Here is a 24427-nt window from a genome sequence, read left to right as displayed (position 1 = left end):
TTGCTTTTATACTTCCAGGGAAGTTATGTCAAATCCTTTTGCAGGTAGGTGGAGCTGAAATTCTAAATAAAATGAGAAACGTTCAATAAATGTTGACTGGATAGAGAGTATGAGGACTTTAGTGGGGATGGGGATTTTCCAAAATCATTAGTGTAGGAAATTAATTTCGGTGTTTTAGTGTCTGCTTATAAGTAAGGCTTTGTACATCCAAAACTGTATTGAATTCAGGGTGAAATCGTATTTTACCTTCATTGTCTGTTAGTAAATAGGAAAGCATTTCACAACCTAATAAAATAATAGTGCTTGGCATGATAATTGCACATATATGCTGTTGACTATTGTATTTCATTAAGTACTGAATTGGACCGCTCACGAACAGTTGTGGGCTTTGCCTTTTGAGCTGAATCTAAATCTGATTTTTTAAAAAATCGCTACTAGACTGTTTGTGTTGTCCGGGTTGCTGAATTCCAACAACCCCCCTCTCCAAGGGCATCTCCCAGAGGGGAGTTCGGGTCATTAGCTCAGAGACGATACAAAGCATTTTGTTCCTTTACTCACGGCCCTTACGCGGTCTCCCAAGGAGACGAGTGGAATGCCCACTAAGTCATGCTTTTCCATTACTCATTCCGCCTTTTCTCCCAAGGTGGCGTGTGGGAGGTGTTGTGATCGGGCTCGATAAGAATAGGCCGGAAAGCTTGCTGCGGGATAATACACTCATCCCTCTGCGTGTTTCAATTCCGACTGCGCCGTGCTCGGCGGCTTCAACGTGTGAGAAGCTTTCCAAACGGACAATGACTGCACACTCGGCTGCCTCCCATATGCATCTCAGCCCCTCCGAAGGCGTCAGGTCCCCACAGTCCCGCCCCGCCCCACTTGGCCAAGCTTTGTTCAAGGTGGATCATCAGGTGGGCCGGGCGCGACTGCTGCCGACTAACGTCCTTCGCGGGTCAACCGGGAGGGGACTCTGGGAGCCGGCCTCCCCAACCCCGCAAGCCCAGTAGCCCCGCACCCCCGCCGGCTCCTGGGCCACCAGGAGGCGCCCCGGCATCTCCGCAGCTCCTCGCCCCAATCTCTCTCCGGCTCACCCTGCGATTGGCCGGCAGCCTCGAGCTCTAAGCTCCGATTGGCTGTCCCCCGCGTCAATCGCGGACGTCGGGGCGGGCCGAGGTGACGAGCGGTGGCCGGGCTCGGGGCGGTGTCCGGCGCGGGCGGCCGCGGGCGGAGCTTCGCGAGGACCGACGCGGGTCAGTCAGACGGCGGCAGCCCTGGGAGGCGCCAGCGCGAGTCCGAGCCGCTCCCCGTCCGCTGCAGCCGCCACCGCCGGCTCCGTCGCCGCCGCGCCCCGGCGTCCCGTGTCCTCGCCCTCCCCGCGCCGCGGCCCTCCATGCGGCGCCGGGCCGCTGCGTGATGGGGCTGCGGAGCGGTGCCCTGCGGCTCGCGGCGGCCGCTGCTCGCGCTGAGGCGCTTCGGTGCCGGGCCCCCCGCGCCCCCGCGCGCCGTGTCGCCTGCTGACCCGGCCCGCCCGTCCGCCCGTCGGTCCGTAGCGCGGCTGAGGTAAGGCGGGGGGCGGGCAGCGGCCGGCTCGCCGCCGCCGGGCTGGGGAGGGGGCCGTCCGGGGGGGAGGGGCAGGCCGGGCCGGGACCGGGCGGGGTCTGAGCGGAGGAAGGGCCGGGCGGGGCGGGAGCCGCGCCGCCCCAGCGGGGCGCGGACTGGGGTGGGGTGGGGTGGGGCTGGGGACCCTCCCTGGGCCGGCGAGCCCCCGGGCTCGGGTCCAGCGGCCTGCTGGGTCCCCCGCAGTGACCCGCACCTTCCCTCCGCTTCCCCTGAGCTGCCGGGCCCCGGCTGTGCCCAGCGGTCAGCCTGCCCGCCGCCGTGGGTCTGTTTTGCCTGCGCTCTCTGCGCACACTGCAGCTCCGCGGAGCGGGCGCTGCTCGGCCTGGAAGCCCCTCCGGTCTCGTTTCCCCCATCCCCTCTCCCCTCGCCCCCGTTGGGGTTGGCATCGGGGCTGACACTGGGACTGTGGTTGTGCCCCTTTGCCAGATGGAGGTAGGAAGGGGCTCGGCGAGGTGGAGGGTGGCGGGGGGGTGGGGGCGCCGAGGGCGCGAGGACTGGAGAGGAGCGCGGTGGAAGGGAGGGGGCGTGCGGGATGCTGGCCAGCCGCGACGAAGGCTGGTGTGGTCTCGGCGTCGAGCAGCAGCTCGGGATTATTCTGGCAGCCATATTGGGAGGATGATCTGACAAATCCTTCAGTAGCCAAGTCCGGTTGCTGGAAGGCACCGAGTGACAGCCCTGGCAGCTCTCAGGGTGACTGGCCGCACCAGAAGCCGAGCCGTGGGGGTTGGGAGCCTGCTCGAGCAAGCTAGTCATTGTTCGTGCAACACAGCGCGTTCCGGGCCTAAAACCGGACCTGAACTCCCCAGATCACTTTTTCTCCTTGGTGAATTGCTACGTGAGCTTCTATGGTAAAGTGCCTTCAAGATGCCCTTCTTGTTGGGATGAAATACCGTGTCTGTGTATTCATCTTGTATGGCCCGTGCTGTGGCCATGGAGGCCTGATGATGATGATTCCTTACATGCACACGGGCACATCTGAGGATCGCTGAGGCCAGTTTTCCCGTCTGGAGGCTTCCAGTTAGTGTTAATTGCATTGCAGGGATGGATTTCTCAGAGTAGCTCACCACGCAGAGGCTTAGTAAGCCGGAATATTCTCATAGTGAGAGAGGCGTGCAGCAGTATTTCTGACGATGCACGTTGTCACCTTTGTGGAATCTGGAGGTAGCTGAAATTAGATTGTCAACAGATCCCTTGCTCGCATATCTCTTACTGTTCTAGGCAGCTGTTGTGCGACACTGAATATGTTGCTTTGTGTCCTAGATGGGTCTGTCTGAGGCCTAGGGAAGTATGGTGATTGGATTTGAATAGCTCTTAAGTGATATCATGGTGGATATTTTATTTAAAGCCTGGCATTTTGTCGGCTTAGCTTAGTCATAATAAAATCTGAGCTTGTGTTCTCGTAAGTGAGGTGGTGCTTTCTAATTAACTTGGTGTGGCTGTTGGATTGTGAGGCAAGCGGAGTTAACTTGCTGTGTGAGGATAGAGTATAAGGATTGTACACACCTTGGGATTGTGAAACAGATCCGGAAATGATCAGTGATGGAACTTAGTGTGAGACTGTCAATCTGTCTTCTCCTACATGCTCAGTGTGGACAGGACCTGGAGAGTGCCATGCCGGTCTTCTTTGTGCCCTTCGCTTTCAGACTCTATTTCTTGTGGAACAAATTCCTGTAAACTTCTTAAGTTGAACTCTCTAAAAATTTTCAGATAGGGTTTTCTAAGAAAAGTCTTAATACTTTATTTTTCCGTTTTTACTGTTAAGCTTTTCTTTTAGAACTTAGTTGAATCAAAAATGGCGTCAATAGAAGCTAGTGCTTTTTTGTATTACTTTAACTTGAGAGAAATACAGAATGTTTGTTTTAAAATTCCATGCCCCAATTAAGAACTGTTTCTAAGTTAAAAAATTTTTACAGTTACAAAAGATCTGAAGAATTGTGGTTCAATATAATTTCAGCATTTAATGAAATCAGACCTGATTGTGAATCTGATTTGGAGGCAGAATTTTATGAATCTGTGCAGCTCTGCTCTGATGAATGTTTTTCCAAAATTTATCCAATTAAGTACAGCTTCGAAGGCTTTAAACAGACCACTTTTCTTTTCAAGACCAGATATGAATGCAGTTTTCCTTTTTTCTCTTTGCACTTTGAATTTGTGCAGGGAATAAACTCTCAAGAAGAGTGCCAACAGAGTCTCTCCAAGACCAGGGCTTTCTAGCCCAGTTCCCTGCTAAGGGCTTGTTCTGGGTACAAAGTAAAGGATGACAATAGGCCCCTGCTTCCTAGTTTGTAAACTCCTTCCCAGGCTGCTAATCACAGCAGGTCTTTTCCAGGAGTTAAGCATATCCTTTAGATCTTGTAAACTGATATGATATAATTTTACAAGGCTCTGAAGTGAAACTATAGCCTGTCTATTTCATGTAGTTTTCTCTTTGAAAGATGCCCTTGTTGAAACAGAAACTGGTGAATCTCTGGAGTTCATAAAAGTATGGATAAATACATACTTCCAGAACTTTTCTTTGTGCAGCTCCTTGGAATAGAAGATGAACGAAGCAGATGTGACAGTGGCAAGGAAAACCTTGCAAAAGAGTCCTTGGGCTTCTCTTTGAGGTGGACTTTTTGGTTAATGGCCCATTGATTCATTTATGCTCACTTTTATGACATTCATTACCAGTTTATTGACAGTGCATGTAGAGATTTAGTTCTTTACCCTCAAGGAACTTCTGTTTGTATACAGGCATGGTAGGATAAAGTTAACTCCCAACTCTTTTACGTTTTAGTATAATTTAATGTACCACTGCTCATACCATGATGGCTTCCATGGTTTTTATAGTCAGAGCCCTTTCCCTTTTGTATTGTCATATAATACTTCTCTAGTACTCAATTGGTACTTTTATGATTGCTTTGTGTGTGTATATGTGTTTGAAGTCAAAAGATCGTAAACGATGGATTAAAAAAATTTTTTTGATATTTAATACCACATTGTCTATGCCAAAGCATATCATTCAACTGTACCACCCTCTACCATTGCTCTGTTTGATATCATTGATACTTGGATTAGTTCTCCCTTCCATCCGAATTTCTGACATCATCCTGGCAGATGTCAATGACTGTATAAACAGTAACAACAACAATATTGACAAAATAGCTTACTCTCATTGAGCTCTTTCTAATGTGCCAGGCTCTTTTCCAAGCACTTTGCATTATTCGCTAATCCTTGTTTTAAAAAAAATTTTTTTGAGTTTATTTATTTTGAAAGAGACAGAGACAGCGTGAGTGGGGAGGGGCAGAGAGAGAGAGAGAATCCCCAGCAGCTCCACATTGTCAGCACAGAGCCAGATTTGGGGCTGAAACTCACAAAACCGTGAGATCATGAGCTTAACCCACTGAGCCGCGCAGACGCCCCTCTATTTTAATCCTTGTAACAACCATACGAAATAGATACTATGACTCCCATTTTACCGATGAAGAAACAGGCTAAGTGGCTCCCCCACCCCGAGTCATTAGAAATACCTAACCGCTATACTGAACTTCTGTAACTAACTACCTTTAACTGTAAAATTCCTTGACTTCAGCTCAAGCAAACGTTGGCTTCATGCTCCCATGTTCCCGTAACTCACTGTTGTGGCCACATCTTCTTCACTTATCGTAGCCTTCAGGTTTGTCTTCAGATCTCAGATTGGCCTGCAGCTCTGAATGAAGTACTGATCACTTATAGCTCTCACTTCTATCGTCTTTTTCTGTGTGCTCTTGTACCTCAAGTCTCCTGGTGCAGCAGCCTCTTCCAGCTTTTCCTTCCGTGTGACTTGTGGGGTGCATTGCTCTAGCTATTTTCTGACTGGCACTTGCAGTTTTTAATTCATTATTCTGCAGGACCCATTATGCACATGCCAGCCTTGCATCATTCTTACCATCCATACCTTCTGTTTTTAGTCTGCCAGGGAGAAATCTCACAGTGCTAGGGGGTAGTGCCACAATTAATGTGTAATCTTAGGTCTCCTCCGAACCCGTCTTTGGTGTCGAAGTAATTCTGGCCAGTTCCCTCCCGTCTTCTGCAGTGACTTTTCTAACATTTTGACTGCTTTACTCAAGCCTCCCCACTGCCCCATGTTTGGCATAAAACCTTACCTACCACCTCATAGGGAAAAGAAGGCATGAACTCCCCCACCCCTTCTTCGCTTTCCTCTACTTACAGAATTCTCTGCCTTCTTTCTTACCTTCTTTCCTCAAGTGTAGTGAGGAGTTACTCTCCCTGACTTAGCTAATCCCTCAGCCTGTGTTCTGGATATCAGCACTGCCTTGTAATCTTAGGGACTTGCCGTATTGGTTACTCCTTTCCCCTTTTGCAGTTTCTCCACAGTCCCACTTAGGGCCTTTGCTCTGACCTAGAATGCTCTTCCCTGAACGCTGCTTGGCTAACTCCTTCACCTCCTTCAAGTCTTTGCTTACACCTCCTCACCTCAACAGGCCCAACCTGACCTCATTTATGCACCTGCACAGCGTTCCTCCCCACCACACACCTGCCTCTGCTGCACTTTTCCCTCCCTGGTAATGCCTATGATCATGTAGCATTCTGTATGAATTATTATTTTAGTGTCCCCACTTCCCCTCCTAGGATGTAAGCTCCTCCATGGCAAGGATGTTTATCTGTTTCATTCATTGATTTATCCCAGACTCCTAGAAATGCCTGTCACAGGCACCTAGGCACCTAGTAAATAGCTGTTGAATAAAGTATAGAAACATGCAGATCTCTCCTAATAAAAACAGGAAGCAGGGGAGAAAAATCCTTCCTTCATTCGTGTTTCCTCCTAGCTGTTACTCTCCTGTCGAGTTCTGGAAGCAAGGAGGATACTTGTATCCACTTTCTGGCCTCCTAATTACTCCCCAGACCACCACAGACTGGCTTCAGTGGCCCTCACTTTGCTGACACCTGCTCTTGCTCTGACTTCCAGCCTTTTACCGCCAAAACCGGGGGACACACTTCATGCCTTCACAGCACTGGAAGTTCGCACTCCCTCCTTAATTGAGCTTTTGTCTGCTTCTATTTGGTGGATCTGGTTTCAGATCTTGGCCTGCTTTTCTCGCCACTCAACACTGTTTTCAAATTCATTCAACACAAATTTTTGTATAATTTTTAAAGGCTTCTGTTTTTAGGAACTAGAATATGACATAACATATTTCTGATGTTAAATAGCAGAATAGGTTTATTGCCGGAATGTTTTATTTGTTTACAGTTTGTACCACTTACCGCTTCTAAAAAGGATTTGAGCAGCCTACCACAAGTACCATAAATACAGAGGGGCTGTTAAAGTGTAGATAAAAAACAAAACTTTGTGTAACAGGAGGAAAAACTAAATAAACACATTACAGCAATTTATGTAATGTGGTTATTATAGTTTAGTTTTGAAACTTTTAGAAGTCAAGGTAAAAAGGGAAAGGTAAATTATACACACATATAATGTCTATATATAATGGTTCATAAAGAGAAACTTTTTTTCAATAAATTTGAATATTATTGTAAGAGAAATGTGTTATAGACATACTGATATATACATATGTTATATACATACACGAAGAGGTTTTTTTTTTTTAATTTTTTAATGTTTATTTATTTTTGAAGGAGAGAGAGACAGAGTGTGAGTGGGGGGGTGCAGAGAGAGAGGGAGACACAGAATCTGAAGCAGGCTCCAGGCTCTGAGCTGTCAGCACAGAGCCTGATGCGGGGGCTCGAACCCACAAACCACGAGATCATGACCTGAGCCAAAGTCGGACGCTCAACTGACTGAGCCACCCAGGCATCCCATTTTTTATAATTTTTTAAAGTTTATGTTTTTATTTTGAGAGAGACAAAGACAGTGTGAGCAGGGGAAGGGCAGAGAGAGAGGGAGAGAGAGGATCCCAAGTAGGCTCTGCACGGTCAGCACAGAGCCTGACACGCGGCTCAAACCCACGAAACTATGAGATCATGACCTGAGCTGAAACCAGGAGTCAGACGCTTAACTAACTGATCCACCCAGACACCCCCACACTCGGTGTTTTTAACAGGTCTTTAAATAAAAGGAAAAGATGTTTTTCAAGGACCTTTTTAAAAAAAGTAATCCAACTTGCTTTTCAAACTGCGAATACATCAAAATATAACCAGTCTTTTTTTATGAAGGCTATGACTAATATGGTTCAGATATATAACTTTATTTTTTTTATTTATTTATTTTTTTTTAATTTTTTTTTTCAACGTTTATTTATTTTTGGGACAGAGAGAGACAGAGTATGAACGGGGGAGGGGCAGAGAGAGAGGGAGACACAGAATCGGAAACAGGCTCCAGGCTCTGAGCCATCAGCCCAGAGCCCGACGCGGGGCTCGAACTCACGGACCGTGAGATCGTGACCTGGCTGAAGTCGGACGCTTAACCAACTGCGCCACCCAGGCGCCCCCAGATATATAACTTTATATAAAGATAAATCAGAGCAGAAAACTCATTATTTAACCCTTGTGAGAGTTTGGAATACTTGTATTCTGTGTTGTCATCTAAATGAAAACATATCTATTAAACTTTCGGTGCTGGTTTATCAAGATTGGCATATTATCAACACATGGAAAAGTCTGACCTGCATTCTTGCCCAGGTAGTAAGCTACCTCCCGGGCAGGTAGCTGCAGAGGTGTGGTCAGGGCAGATTTCAGAAGGAGGGAACCATGACTCATACCAAATTTGAATTAACCTCTGATTGAAACTTACCATTTCTATACTATGACCGAGCTGAGTTGACTTTAGCCTGGACATTGCCAGGAGGAGGTGTTGTCTGTCATTCACTTTGACAATAGAAGAGCTTCAGTGGAATGTTGAAATTTAAGTGGCAGAATTCCCAGCAGATCTGCCAAAATAAAATTATGAGATGTAGCTTCAGGTATTAGAACGAACTGACTTACTAGAGTTTAATATTAACTGTCCTTTTAAAGAAAAAAGAAAAAACATCACTGTCATTTGGAATACTTTATTTTAAGCCACAAGAGCTGTTGTCTGTTATTTATTTTCTATTTATTTATGAGAGTGCACATGTATGTGCAGAGTGGGGGAGGGGCAGAGGGAGAGAGAGAATCTTAAGCAGGCTCTACGCCCAATACAGAGCCTAAAGGGGGCTCTATCTCACTACTGTGAGATCATGACCTGAGCCAAAATCAACAGTCAGACACTTCGCCAACTGAGCCACCCAGCCACTCCTATTTATTTTTATTTTTAAGTAAGCTCTATGCCCAACATGGGGCTCAAACTCCTGACCCCAAGATCAAGAGTCACATGCTCTACCGACTGAGCCAGCGCCTAGGAACTGTAATCTCTTGATGCACCTCTTGGTTTATGAATAAAATCATGTTACGAGTGAAGGACACCTGGGTGGCTCAGTTGGTTAGATGTCTGACTTTGGCTCAGGTCATGATCTCACGGTTTATGGGTTTGAGCCCCACGTTGGGCTCTGTGCTGACAGCTCAGAGCCTGGAGCCTGCTTCAGATTCTCTGTCTCCTGTCTCTCTCTGTCCCTCCCCTGCTCATGCTCTGTCTCTCTCTGTCCCTCAAAAATAAATGAAAACATTTAAAAAAAATCATGTTACGAGTGGAAAGGAGGATCCTAGATTTCTTAATTGCAGTGACAAATAATGAGTTTTCTGCTCAGATTTCTCTTTATATAAAGTTATATATCTGAACCATATTAGTCATATCCTTCATAAAAAAAGACTGGTTATATTTTAATGTTGTATTCTCAGTTTGAAAAGCGGGTTGGATTACTTTTTTAAAAAATGTCCTTGAAAAACATCTTTTCCTTTTATTTAAAACTGCAGTGACAGGGGCGCCTGGGTGGCGCAGTCGGTTAAGCATCCGACTTCAGCCAGGTCACGATCTCGCGGTCCGGGAGTTCGAGCCCCGCGTCGGGCTCTGGGCTGATGGCTCGGAGCCTGGAGCCTGTTTCCGATTCTGTGTCTCCCTCTCTCTCTGCCCCTCGCCCGTTCATGCTCTGTCTCTCTCTGTCCCAAAAATAAATAAACGTTGAAAAAAAAAATTTAAAACTGCAGTGACAGTTTTAAAACTGTATTTTAAAACTTACTTTAGATAGCGGTTAAAAGAAAACAGTTGGGGAGCCTGGGTGAGCTGGTTTAACCCCATTTGAGATTGAAAATCTGATCTGTCAGGAGACTTTCTGTGCAGTCTGATTCTTGGCACTGGGTTAGAGTGCAGAAAGCAGCTTTTCCAACATGTGATTCGTTTTGAGTTTTCACAGCTTGGCTCATGTCTGCTTTTTGTTTATAGAGTCAAAGACCAAGAATAGACAGGTAACTCATACACATACAAAAATTCTTACCTTTTGGTGGGCCATTTTATCAGTATAGCCATGATCAGGGACACAGAGTATTGGATCCTAAAATCTGTTTGGTTCTCATGGAAAGTATTGGATTGAGAGATGTGAAACTTATAATAATGAAGTTTTCATAGAGTCTCAAAATGGTCTCATTAGCTGCTGATGCTTACTTTTGGGTACCCACTCATTCTTCAAGTTGTAATTCGTTCTTGAAACCGTAATTCAGTGGAAAAGATGATCTTTGAAATAGAGTCCTTATTGCTGTTGTAAATCTGCTGCTATATAGCAAACTGTGTGAATATTGAATTTGAAAAACTAAATTTCTTATTTAAATGCTATTTTAAGTTGTGACATATATGTATTGAATAATGTGTCTGTGTAGGAGAGTTAAGTGAACTACTGATTGCAACATCGGGCAGAATGGAATAAGTAGAAAAATGGAAGAATCAACACAACATTTCTAAGGGGCAAAGAGAAAGAAGGTATCACTTTTGGCTCAGAAAGGGGCACGTTAAGGAATATATGACTTAATGCTTTTTGCTTTATGGTGACATTTGACCTTCTCCTGGAAAGACGTGGATGTAACAGGTTGAGAAGGGGGGTTGGGCTTCCAGGAATTGCATGTTTGGTGTAGTAAGAGGGTGCTTGGTGGGGAAGAAGGCTTGAAGCTGGGCAGTGAAAATGGTGACTGGGGAAGCAGGTTGGATTGCGGAGGCCCTTGGATTTTTAGGGTGTGTTCTGAGGCCACGGAAACCAGTGGAAGGTTTTTAAAGAGAGGAAATGACATGAACTGACTTATATGTTGGGGATATGATCTTCGCTGTCTTCTATAGAAAAGGGATACTACAAAAACAGACCAACCAAACGCTAGTTGTATTTTGTTCCTGTTTACTCACTTTGCTGAATGGTTAGTTTGAAAATTAGTCTTCTTAGGCTCTGAATACTCCAGGGAACCTCAGAGGGCAAGTTCAGTTGCACAAGGTCAAAGTTAAGCAATTGGGCAAAATTCAGAAAAATTCAAATAACTTAGACCTAACTGTTTTATTTTCCCTTTATTGTTAGTGAATGCTTCTGGAATTTTTGCTCCATTCCGCTTTCCTGATGCTTCTAATTGTGTGTCATAGGAAGGAAAACAGGTCAGAGGCACAGTCTAGAGCTGAGGCTGTGTAAGTGATTTAGAGTATGTGATGGTCTTTCCTGTCTTTCTTCCTTTGGCTGTTCAAAGCTTGGAAAATGTATTTTTATGCTAAATTTAAGAAGTATTGTTTTCTTGTAACCTCCTAAAAGTATTCTGTAATAATTGTTTCTCATTGGAATTTAAACCTGATTTCAGATTTATGTAATTGGTAATATTTCTTTAACAGCCTGGGAATTTTGAAGCTGTGATTCTTTGATGTAATTCTACTATAAAAGAGATACTGTTTATAGTAGTAGGGAAGTAACAAAGTAACACTTTCTATAGTCCATTTAACTATAGTTTCCTATTATTATGTAAAATTTTGACTGCTTGTGAAGATGGTTGCAGTTTTACCTCAAGACAATTAAATCAGAAACAAAATACATATTTAGGTTCAAATTGTTTGGGAAAAGTAATTTTGTTATTTATTTGAGGGGGAAGTTTTTTTTTTGTTTTTATTTTTGTTTTTTGTTTTTTTTTTTGAGAGCGAGGGCACAAGTGAGCGAGGGGCAGAGAGAGAGAGAGAATCCCAGGAGGGGCAGAGAGACAGAGGGAGAGAGAAGCAGGGCTCACCCAACAGGAGACTCAAACTCACGAACCCTGAGATCATGGCTTGAGCCAAAGTCAGATGCTTAATGATTGAGCCACCCAGGCACCCAGAGGGAAAAGCAATTTTAAAATGTACTTATCACTTCCAAAAAAGAATGACTTAACACTTCAATTAGGAAAGAATTTGAAATTAATTTTATCCTTTTTCCTTCTGATCAAATACCTGTTTCTATTTTGGAACAACTTATGGTTTTTATTAATGCCCTTCAAGCATCAGTCCATTGATACAATAAGTAGGAATTCAACCAAAATATTTTAACTACTGTATTCAAGCCCCTGTAGCTAGGGGATTAGAAACATGACTAAAATTCTGTTCTTGTCCACAACGAGCTTAAAATTTACAGTAGAGATAAGAAAAGTAAATAACTTACTTGCCCTAGGTAAGGCCAGTGACTTGAGTAGTATTAAATGGAGAAGCATTAGCATTTGGTTTGGGAGGTAGGGAGATTCTATGAAGGCTTTAGAGATAGGTGGCATAGAAGAAGATCCTAGAAGAATAAATTGGATTGGTAGAGGAAGAAGGTCACAGTGGGTAGAAGGAACGTTGGAGCAAAGGCACTGGCACAGAAAAACATGAGATACTTTCAGGAAGCCCTCTGGTGAGTGGTTGTTAAGGAATGTGGATGGAAGGCAGTGTTTTGTGGGTTTGTAAAAGTAGGTGGTTTATGTCGCAGAACACATTGAATGCAGTGTGGGAAGTTCAGCCATTGTTTGGTAGACAGTAGGGACACTTTGAGGATTTTTAAGTGGACACTGATATGAACAGACCTGTGCTTCAGGAAGGCCAGTTTGGCGGTGTTGCCTGGTTATGGATGGAGTAGATGAAAGTGACAGTATTGTGTAGTCGAATGGGGTGGAAGGAAGAAAGAGAGAAAGTGGTTAAAGTTAACCATCTTGGGTGAGAAATATTGAAAATCTAAAAGGGATGGTAGTGGTGGAAATGGAGAGATTTTCTAGGTAAAAGCTATGTGATTTGGCAGTTGATTCGATGGATGGAAGAAATAAGCAGATATTAGAGACGTTAGTATTTCGGTTCCTAGTGACAAATCCATAGCTCTTTATATCTCAATCCGCACAAGGAGATTCATTCTTTGTTGTCTGTAAATCAGTCGGCAGCATTCAGTACTTGGTAGGCTTTGGGTAGAATACAAAAGAAGGAAGTTTTGTTTTTTTAATTGAAACATCGACAGTATTCAGTAATGGTGGACATTTTGGCAAACCTGTTTCTTGTATCTTCCCCTAATAAATTTCTTAATATCATCAGATACTGAGTCTATGTTCAGGCTATTATGGTTGTCTAAAAAATTTGTTTTAGCAGATTTTCTTGATTAAAAAAATCATCGCACTTATCTTATAACTAACACAAGTTCCTTTTATTACCTCTGCATGTTATTTATCTGAAGATACTGGGTGACTTGACGTGTAGATTTTTCTATGTTCTGTTTTCGCTGATTGTATCTTTTAGGTGTCATTTACATTTTTTATTTGCTCTCCTAGGTGGTTAGAACTGAGGCTTCATCTCTTGTTTGTTTTTTTTTTTTTTTTTTAAAGGGGGTGGGATAAGAATACTTACTAGGTGGTGCTGTGTATAGCATGCATGGAAGCATAGACCACCCAGGTGTCCCCCCTTTAGTGACACTAGGACTGATTATTTGGTTCAGATATCGTCAGCCTAATCCAAGCAATACAGCGTGTCCACATTGGGGCGCCTACAGGGCTCAGTTGGTTAAGCATCTGACTCTTGATTTTGGCTCAGGTCATGATCTCAGGGTTCGTGAGATTGAACCCCGTGTTGGGCTCTGCACTGATGGCACAGAGCCTGCTTGGGATTCTCTCTCTTCCTTCTCTCTCTCTCTTTCCCTCTCTCTTTCTTTCCTTCTCTCTCCCTCCCTCTCCCTCTGTCTGCCTCTCCCCTCTGCACACTCATGCTCTCTCCTTTAAAATAAATAAAAGAAAAATGTTCCCACATCAACCAACCTTTTTTCATCTATGGCTTTTTGCTTTTTTTTTTTTTTTTTTTTGTGGCTAGTGACTGTTGTTGCAGAGAGCTTTTATATCAGTAGGGTTGGAAACATGGTGACATTCCAATTCTGTCACCTCTTCTGCGTTTATTAGCTGGACTTTTTTGTGTGTGTGTGAGAAGAGCTAGCCCTCACCAACCATTTGGCTGTCGTGGACTATAGTTTATACAGGATATACAGGCTAGGTGTATGCTCAATTATTTTATTTGCCAGTTTTAAGAATGAGGTTTTTTTTCTTTTTTAAGTATCATTATGAATTCATGAATTTGTCTATTTTTAAATGTTTTATTTTATTTTTGAGAGAGAGACAGAGACAGAGCATGAACGGGGGAGGGTCAGCGAGCGGGAGACCCAGAATCCGAAGCAGGCTCCAGGCTGGGTGGTCAGCTCTGGGCTGTGAGGTCATGACCTGAGCTGAAGCTGGACGCTTAACTGACTGACCGAGCCACCCAAGTGCCCCTCAACTCGTGAATTTATATATTTGATGTTTTTCAGTGCACTTGTGGTTTTCACGAATGCATTTTAATGCTTTAAGTATTCCATCTTGGGGAGTGCCTTTGAGTTGGCACTGGTGTGCTTTTGCCTTGACTCTGTTCATCTTTGGTAGGCTTCCTGCTTGTGATCACACCAAAATGTCCCAGGATCATCTTGAAATTTCTTTTTTTTTTTTTTTTTAATTTTTTTTTTTTTTTAACGTTTATTTATTTTTGAGACAGAGAGAGACAGAGCATGAACGGGGGAGGGTCAGCGAGAGGGAGACACAGAATCGGAAGCAGGCTCCGGGCTCCGAGCTGTCAGCACAGGGGCCCGACGCGGGGCTCGAACCCACGGACCGCGAGATCGTGGCCTGAGCCGAAGTCGGCGCTCAACCGACTGAGCCACCCAGGCGCCCCCATCTTGAAATTTCTTGACCAGACTTGGAATTAGCCATTTTTTCAAGAAGCCCAAGTTCAAAGAGTTTTTTTGAAGCAATAGGAGTTTCACTTTGGGAATCTATTAAAGAACAATACAAGATAGAATGCAGTCACATAGAATGATAGCAGGGTTCTCATAATGTGTTTGGGGCTGTAAGTGCTGTTGGAAATACCAGTGATTCCTGCAATGTTTGGATAGTCATTTTGGAAGAAGTAAGACAGGAGCTGGGCATCAAATAGGAGAAAAATTAAAATTGTAGGGGAGAAATTGTTCACAAGTGTGAAAGAGCATGTGTGTGGGATAGTAACGGAGCTTGACTAGAACACAGAGTACCTTGACTTTGGTCGTGATATTGTAAGCACTGGGAATAAGAGAAGATTCTTGAGTTTGGAAGTGAAATTGACAGTCATGCTTTAGAAAGGTTAATATTGCAGCAAGGTTAAGCAGTTGCATACTGCAGGGTTCTCAGCTGGAGATTTGCAACATAATCTTTGAAAAATGAAAACAAAAACTCCGTACCTGGGGCCTTTTTCAAGACTGTTGAATACCAGGCTCATTTGTTTTTCAAAAGACCCCTGTGTGATTCAGTTTTGTGCAACGCTGTGGAAGGACTATTGGATTAAAATGAAAAGGTCTAAGATTAGTTCCACTATTACCGGTATGGAAGGCATGAGGTAGTGAGGACTAGGGTTAGGCAGTGGCAGTGGGTTAGGGGTGATGGCAATGAGAACGAGAGGAAGGAAGTGATAGAAAATTTATGTGTTTTTTTTTTTTAATGTTTATTTTTGAGAGAGAGAGAGAGAGAGACAGAGCACAAGCAGAGGAGGGGCAGAGAGAGGGGGAGACACAGAATCAGAAGCAGGCTCCAGCCTCTGAGCTGTCAGCACAGAGCCCAACGCGGGGCTTGAACTCAGGAACTGCGAGATAATGACCTGAACCAAAGTCGGACGCTTAGCCAACTGAGCCACACAGGTACCCTGCAAATTTATGTTTTAAAAGTTCATAGGGGCGCCTGGGTGGCACAGTCAGTTAGGTATCTGACTCTTGATCTCGGCTCAGGTCACGATCTCATGGTTGGTGAGTTCGAGCCCCACGTTGGGCTTCACACTGCCAGCACAGAGCCTGCTTGGGAGTCTCTCTCCCTCCTTCTCTCTCTGCCCTTCTTCCCCCTCAAAATAAATAAATAAACTTAAAAATTTTTATATAGCATATCATTAATAATTTTAATACTAATAAAAGGATTCAAAGAGAAAGAAACAAAGATGACTCCAAGATTTATGATATGGGGTCAGATAGAAACGGGAAGATGGGCAGAGATTGCGAGTTTGGGGGAGAAGATAATGGAGCATGTTGAGTGTTCAGATGATGGCTGTATATCACTGTGAACTCTTGTGTGGGGGTTAAAGTGTGTTCCATGTCTTTCTTTTTCTGAATGCTTCATTAACTCTCTTTTGGCAAAGTCCTCAGCTAGTGACTATAGGTGATGCTATATTGACTGGGAGGGCAAATAACTTTAAGTTTTTATTTGATGTGATTACAATAAATGTTTGATATATTAAACAAGAACCATCTGTTGAATGTTAAATAAAATAGGAAACAGACTGGAAAAACATTCCAGCAAATATGAAAAAGATTAATATCAATAAATATTATAATTATGTGAAACAAAACCAGGCAGAGGACTTGAACAGATAATTCTCAGTTAACCCTTGAACAATGTGGGGGTTAGCAGTGCCCTCCCCCCACACGTAGTGGAAAATCCACACAGAACTTTTGACTCCCCCAAATTTAACTGCTAACAGCCCACTGTCAACCAGAAGCCTTACTGATAACATAAAGTCGATTAACACGTATATTGTATGTTACATGTGTTATATACTATATTCTTACAATAAAGAGAAAAAATGTTAAGAAAATTATGAGAAAAAATACATTAAACATTTTTTTAATGTTTATTTATTTATTTTGAGAGAGAGACAGAGAGAGAGAGACCAAGGGAGCACGAGCAGGGGAGGGCAGAGAGGGGGGGAGAGAGGATCCCAAGCAGGCTCTTTGCTGTCAGTGCTGAGCCTGATGCGGGACTCAAACTCAAAAACCATAGATGAGTTTGAGACCCACATTGGGCTTTGCACTGTGAGCATGGAGCCTGCTTGGGATTCTCTGTCTCACTCTTCCCCTCTGCTCACTCTGTCTCCCTCTCAAAAATAAATAAATAAACTTTAAAAAACTTAAAAAAAAAAAGCTCACAAACCGTGAGATCATGACCTGAGCCAAAATCAAGAGTCAGACACTTAACTGACTAAGCCACCCAGGTGCCCCATGAGAAAATGTATTTACAATGCTCTACTGTATTTATGGAAAAAAATTCATGTGCAAGTGGGCCTGCACATTTCAAACCCATTTGTTCAAGGGTCAACTGCAATTCATTAATTCACTCCTTCGACAAACATTTACCGAGCTCTTTTATCAGGCAGTGGTCTAAGTGGTAGCAAATGAGATCTCTGAGCATTTGGACAGAGTTGAGAGAGACGGACAATAAGCATGTTTCAAAGCACAGGAATTTCACATAGTGCTGCTAAGAAAAGAAGATAGGGTAATGCTAGGGTAGAGAGTGGCTTTGTGGTTTTATTTTGTTTTGTTTTGATTAATTGATTTTTGCCTTTTCTTATTGGAAAGCCTTAGCAGTTGTAAAGCTGTAGTTTAGGATTCCTAATCTCTACTTAATTATGTGGGAAAAATTAGATTGAAGGCTTATTGGGATTCCCCGATAATTGGACTTAAATGTGTTTTTCTTTATTTTAGTTTTTTCTTTTGTTTGGTTCTTCTCAAGGACATTTATATAATGGATAGAGTACAGATTGAGATCTGTTGTCTCTTGTGGAAATTACTTACGTGGGTTCTTTTCACAGAATAGTGTTTGTTTTGTTCTGTTGGGAGGGAAACTATGCCTCTGAAAAATGTCCACATTTTTTCCTATGGCTTCATTCAGTAGTGAAATGTAGTGATTTGATTTTACCATGAGTCACTAGCATATTAGAGGGTAGAACCTGGGTCTCTTGGAAACTTCTCTGCTTATTGTACAGGATGGTTGTAAGGGTCAAATGAGATACACGTGAAAATTAAAGGAATCCCGAGATACTTAGAAGTTGAAAGAGCTGGTCAGAGCTTATCGTTATCCTTTGCTGTTTAATTATATATCACGTAACTGAATGTTTCACAGTGTAATTAGTGTATAGGAAGTTCAGAGCGTTTCTTTAAAGGAAGATAATAAGTGGTTTTGCAGATGGGAAGTTACTTGTGTAAGGAACTCTCTTTAACAGATAAACATTTGTGTTTTTCATACATTACTGAAGATCCAGAAAAACAGAGAGCAAGAAAGAGGCCTGTTATTTTGTAGTTATGTATTTTTTATTATTAAGTTTAGGGACTTTTTAGGTATGAGAAAGAGATAGTTGAATAGGAAAATAAACTTAGGTGTTTAATTTTCTATTTTGGAAAATTTTGAGCATATAAGATCTACAGGATGAAAAGGGATGAGGTTTTTAGAAAGGGAAATAGAAATAGTACAAAGATTGGGGCGCCTGGGTGACCCAGTCAGTTGAGCTTCCGACTTTGGCTCAGGCCATGATCTCCCGGTCCATGAGTTTGAGCCCCACCTCAGGCTCTGTGCTAACAGCTCAGAGCCTGGAGCCTGCTTTGGGTTCTGTGACTCCCTCTCTCTGCCGCTCCCCACCTCAAATGTAAATAAACATAAATTAAAAAAAAAAATAGTACAAAGATGTACAAGAGTAGCCCTTAGGCTCACGTTAGCCCATGCTTCCTTTGATTCTGACTACCTGTGTGGAATTGTTTTCTTTTTGAAGGAAACTTGCACATAACTTCAAAAGAAGATTTGATACTTTATTTCTGGACTGCATATATATATAACAAGACCATCAGAATGTCGGGAGCCTCAGTGAAGGTGGCTGTGCGGGTTCGGCCCTTCAATTCTCGAGAGACCAGCAAAGAATCCAAGTGCATCATTCAGATGCAAGGCAACTCGACCAGTGAGTACATGTTGTGTTCTATCAATTATATCTCACCTTCCTATCCTTTCTCTTTTCCCTTCTTAATGTGAACAGAATAAATGAACATTTGGGTATTAACACTTTGGACTTTGCTATTCTGAATGATCCACTAAGTGCTTCGCCCTGTGATTTTTGCTTTCGTATATTTAAATATGGACTATTTCTTTTGTTCTTTACAATTGAGAAATCCCTGGAAAATGCAACTAATTTAGCTAGAGTTATTAAGTTAAAATATTTTTTTAATCTTATTTTTGAGAGAGAGAGAGAGAGAGAGAGAGAGAGAGCACAAGCAGGGGAGGGACAGAGAGAGAGGAAGACACAGAATTGGAAGCAGGCTCCAGGCTCCAAGCTGTCAGCACAGAGTCTGACATGGGGCTCGAACCCATGAACCATGAGATCGTGACCTGAGCTGAAGTCAATCGCTCAACCAACTGAGCCACTCAGGCGCCCCTTAAGTTGAAATCTTAATGATAATAAAGGTGTTTACAGTGATTTATACTTAACCATGATGTGAAATGTATCTATTGAGGCTCTAAGATTATTTTTCTTTTTTCATTTTAAATGGCACTTGACCTTGCCAAGATGGTCTTAAAACTTACTCTCCTTCCTTACAGTGATTCTTTGAGTTGAACAACAGATATAGCTACAGTTGGTAATAAACTCACAAATTTATTACTAAAATTTTCAGTAATCATTTGTTTATAATTTTTTTACAAATAAAATTATCTATTATTGAAATTGAAGTCATTACTTTTGAACTTCTTTATATATAATTGCTTAGGTGAAAAATGACTTAAGCTGGTTTATTTTGTACTTGGATTAATAATTAATTGATATGGATCTGTAGGCAAATTATTACTCAAAATACTGGTAGGTTCTACTGTCTTGAAACCTACAACTTTGTGATAAAGCAGAATCATAGGTCTTCCGGACACACAAGTTAATGCCTAGTTGTTGGGGAAACCATTCTGATCTCCTCTATGTGTGGGCCATTTGCCAGTGTTCTCTGTAGAGAATTCTACCAGTGGGGAATAAAATTATATATTTAAGGTGTACAACGTGATGTTTTGATATATGCGTACATTGCAAAATGATTACCACAGTCCAAAGTAATTAATGTATCTATCACCTTTCATAATTACCTTTGTGTGTGTGTGTGGTGAAAACACTTGAGATCTATTTCTCAGCAAATTTTAAGTATACAGTACATTATTATGAACTATAGTCACTATGCTGCACATTAAGTCTCTAGAACTTATTCATTTCATGACTAAAAGTGTGTATTTTTTAATGAATATCTTACCTTTGACCCCATCCCTAGCCTCTGTTCTCTCTTACTATGAGTTTGCCTTTTTATTAGATATTTTTAAAAGATGCTAGAGTATGAATTATATCCTATGAGTAATTGTAAAAGAAAAAGATGCAAAATTTACTACTGAATTGTACACTTTAAATGGGTGAACTTTGTAGGGTATGTAAATTATATTTCAAGTTTTTTAAAAAAGGTCAATATTGATGATTTGCTCCTTTCTTAAAATTTGAGCTAGATTTATAACTGAACTAGAGAACAAGTGTTTGTGTTCTAAATGCCATTCATTTAAGCTATAGTATTATTCATGCTTCATTTTAAGAATTAAGTTCTACACAATATATAGGGGCACCTGGGTGGCTCAGTCGGTTAAGCGTCTGACTTCAGCTCAGGTCATGATCTTGCAGTCTGTGAGTTTGAGCCCCGCATCAGGCTCTGTGCTGACAGCTCAGAGCCTGGAGCCTGCTTAGATTCTGTGTCTCCCTCTCTGTCTGCCCCTCCCCTGCTCATGCTCTGGGTCTCTCTGGCTCTCAAAAATAAATAAACATTGAAAAAAAAATAAAAAAAAAAGAATTAAGTTCTACACAATATATAAATCTTTGCACAGAGGCCATACTAATTTGTATCAGTTTAGTTTTAGTATATGTGCTGCTGAAGTGAACATACTGAATCCTGATTATTGAGCTCTTGTTTCTCCCTGAAAAATGTATTTAATTGTAACTTAGTTTGGAGGCATTTTTGGCTGTTGGTGTTGCCTCTGAAAATGCTGGTATAATCATTTAGTTCTTTTAGAAGGTGGGCTTTAGGAAGTCCTGGGTCAGGAGCCAGAATTGATCCTAAAAAGAACTACTTTTCTCTGTGATATGTTTTACATACTGAACTGTCCAGGAGAAATCCCCAGTGTCCCCAGTGTCTGTTGCTACTTTCTTTCTTTTTTTTTTTTTTAAAGAGTGTTAAATTTTTTTATTATTAACCATTTTTTTTTTACATTTATTTATTCTGAGAGAAAGTGTATGAGCAAAGGAATGGCAGAGAGAGAGAGGGAGAGAGAGAATCCCAAGCAGGCTTTGCACTGTTAGTGCAGAGCCCAAGGTGGGGCCCATCCCACCAACTATGAGATCACGTCCTGAGCTGAAATCAAGAGTCGGATGCTTAACTGACTGAGCCACCCAGGCACCCTAAAAATCTTACTACAAACTTTTAAGTAGAAAATTAGTATTGGGGACAGCTAGGTGGCTCAGTCAATTAAGCATCCAACTCTTGATTTCGGCTCAGGTCCTGCTCTCATGGTTCAAGAGATAAAGGTCCTCCTTGGGCTCTGTGGTGATAGCTCGGAGCCTGCTTGGGAGTCTCTCTGCCCCTCCCCCTCTTGTGCACATGCTCAGTCTCTCTCCCTCCCCAAATAAATAAATAATAAACTTAAAAAAAAAGAAAGAACATGAGTATTAGAAGGCCATATTCATGAGATACAAAAATCAATTAATTATATAACAAAAATAAATGAAAACGTTTTATTAGTATAAAGAATGATACTCGTGTTTTTTTTTTTTTCTTGATGACAACTCATTTTATAGATTGGTTGTAAGTTTATACAAAGTCAAATAGCATTGTATTAATTTCTCCTGAGTTTTTTCTTTTTGTGACTCCATAAAACATTCATTCACATGGTATAAAATTCACAAGGTACAAAGAATATACAAGTGTAAACACTTCCTCTGACCCATCATGTAGTCAACCAGTTCCCCTCCCTAGAAGCAACTTGTGTTTCCTTTCCTTCCGGAGAGAGTGCAAACAGCATCTTTTTCTAAGATAGCTTTTTACCCTTTTAATTAGTGATAAGGTATAATAGTAGCTTATATTTCAGTCTTCACTGACTAGTGTTTTGTTTATTTTCTCACCCCTTCCCCCAGCAGTGTATGTTTTAAATACCTGAATAATATAGCTCCTTTGTAAGAGTTGTTTCCTTTGAGATTTAAACATGAAAAAATATCTGTATAAGTTAATAAAGTTTTATGTATTAGTAGGTATCTACTATATGTATAATGGGTATGCTGAGTACTAAATAGAATATCAAAAAAGTGCTCAATTGACTATCTAGGAGAATAAAACTATTAAGAGTATGTTGTAAAATGAAAAGGATTTTCTGTAGTTCTGGATAGTTTGAGAAGTAGATCTGGGTCTGCTAGATTTTTCAGACTTTGTTATTTTTTTGATCATAAGGATTAAAAGCTCACTAAGAAATTATTAACGGGTAATAAAATATGAGTGTTCGAGCTCATTGTTTCTAAGATATATAACTCTCTTTTTGACCTTTTTATTTTGAGTGTATAGAAAATACTGTCAGTTTAGGGGGAAAAATAAAATTGTCCGAATATGATATTCACTCTGGCTGGAGAATGTACCATGTTTTCACTTGTAGTAGGTAGCAAACTGAGGAGAAAATAAGATCTCTGGTGGTGCACCTTTTGAGGATAGGACCGTAAATTTTATAGTTTGTGAGGATCTAAGTTCTATTCACTCATTCTTGCTTATCTCCCACAAAAATCTCTCCAGAATTATTGAATATATTGAGGTATCTTTTGACAAAATAGTAATGAAGAAATGGTTCTTATTAAAAGTAATAATTTGGTTATGATAGGCCTGGGTACCTTGTACCAGTCACATGACAACCAGCCTATGGACCATGTTAAGCACAGTGCTGAACTACCAAAGGGTTTTCCATCATACTTGGTTCAAAACCGTTGTACACAGCAAACTGAGTGGCTCTGCTCTGCCTTACCCTTTCTTTTCCTTTCTCTTTTGAGAGTTTGCTATAAGGTGAGTCTGCAGGAAGCAGAGTTGTATGTACCATACGTAGGATCTTGTCCCTAAAGAGTCTTCAAAAGTTTGCGGTGGAAGACACAGACATACCGAAAGAAGCTCAGTACAAAGTCAAAGTGATCAAAGTGATAATTGCCACAAGTAGGGGTTTTAAAACGTGCAGATGTGAGTTTGGCAAAGGGCACGCGTAAGGTACGTAGATGATGGGGCGTTTCAACTGGACCTTGTGGAGTAAGTGAGATTTAAACTAAACACCCAGCATGTTCAGGGAAAATTTCAAACTTGCAGGGTATCAGAATTTAATAGTGTTATAACCACGTATGGTATTCCTGACCCTCTTCCGGTGATGACCCGTGCCTCTCTGCACACAGCAGGAGAAGTTTGTGACTTTGAAGTCAACATTAGTCTACCGAGGCAGAAATCCTCATTTGATGAATCAGCCTTGGTTTTCTAGCTAAATACTTACTTTGCTGTGGCTTAGCAGTTTTGGGGTGATTTTGGTTCCTTTGAAAGGTGTTTGTTCTTGGAAGACTAATTAATTGAGTGAGACTTTTCCTCCAGGATTTTTGGTGGTTTCAGTTTTCTGCCACTGTTTGCTATTTCTGTTTTCAGTTTTCTATGGCAGTTTCTTAGCAGTTTGGCTAAAATGTGATCCACGTAATTTTTATGTGAGAGATTTTAAGCAAACTACTTGCTCCATTAGAAAGCATTAGTGGCTTATTTAAAAAAAAAAAAAGTTGGGCTTAAGAATGGGAGAAAGCTTGCATTTTGTTGAAAAAAATGAAATGAATTTGCTATAGCCGCATGTGTTAGCTGCATTAAAAGACTGCTGTGCTGGCAAGCTGGCCTGGACTGTTGCTCACAGGGATTATAGCTGATTGCACACGGAATGCAGTGGAACGTTCCTGCCATAAGGTCTCTTATGACAAAGTAGAAGAGGCTGAAGAGTACTTTAGGGAATGTGCCAGATCTGAAAGCTGAGCAGTAGCAGCTTTATTTAAGCACTTTCTGGTCTCAGAGGGAATATTTTCCATGGCACAGATAAATGTTACTGCCTTGACATTTTGGAGACTAAGTGCATATAAATGGCTTTGTTTAATAATATCCTGTTAAATTCCAAGTTTTCCCACTTTGGAAGCTGTGTGTGTGTGCGTGTGTGTGTGTGTGTGTGTGTGTTTGTGTGTGTGTGTGTGTCTGTCTAATTCCTCCTAAAAAGGAAAGTGGGGGAAAATTAATAGTTGAACTGCTCACATTTATGGTAAATCTGAAGACTTTGAAACTGCATTAATTCCCTGCTGAAAAACAGGAGGGTAGGTAAAGCTGGTTCTCACATGGTCCTTTAGGTATTAAATTATAATACTTTTGCTTTGCCTTTAACCACAGGAATCTGTCTGTAGCTAGCCCTTTGGTCAGTCTCCTTTATGTATTTATCAGTCTTCGTTGCTTGGGGTCTTCTTTGTTTTTCAGTATCCAAATCTTAGTGGGTAGAAGGGACCCTGTCTCCCCCCCCCCGCGCCCCCCGCCATTAATTACTAACATGGTACATTTTTAAA

General features: G+C 41.9%; 1 protein-coding gene across 4 annotated transcripts in view; it reads left to right on the top strand.

Moving 5' to 3' along the window:
• Positions 1-1495: 1495 nt before the first annotated feature.
• The window catches only part of KIF1B (kinesin family member 1B), a 146755-nt gene continuing 123823 nt past the window's right edge, over positions 1496-24427 (top strand). For 2 of the 4 annotated variants that reach the window (XM_047083099.1, XM_047083101.1), the window contains exons 1-2: positions 1496-1554; positions 18542-18724. In XM_047083099.1, the coding sequence (XP_046939055.1) occupies positions 18619-18724 (106 nt within the window). In that variant the 5' untranslated portion in view covers positions 1496-1554; positions 18542-18618. Of the gene's footprint in view, positions 1555-1920; positions 2047-18541; positions 18725-24427 lie in introns of those variants that run through there. The other 2 variants (XM_047083100.1, XM_047083098.1) reach the window with 2 other exon arrangements.

Source organism: Lynx rufus, unplaced genomic scaffold (genome assembly GCF_022079265.1).
Source record: "Lynx rufus isolate CCGP_SWC_20201006 ecotype Redwood Valley unplaced genomic scaffold, mLynRuf1.p SCAF_2, whole genome shotgun sequence".
In the NCBI taxonomy this organism is placed as follows: domain Eukaryota; kingdom Metazoa; phylum Chordata; class Mammalia; order Carnivora; family Felidae; genus Lynx; species Lynx rufus.
The sequence above is the reverse complement of the archived record's forward strand: the minus strand, read 5'-3'. Positions and strand labels throughout refer to the sequence as shown.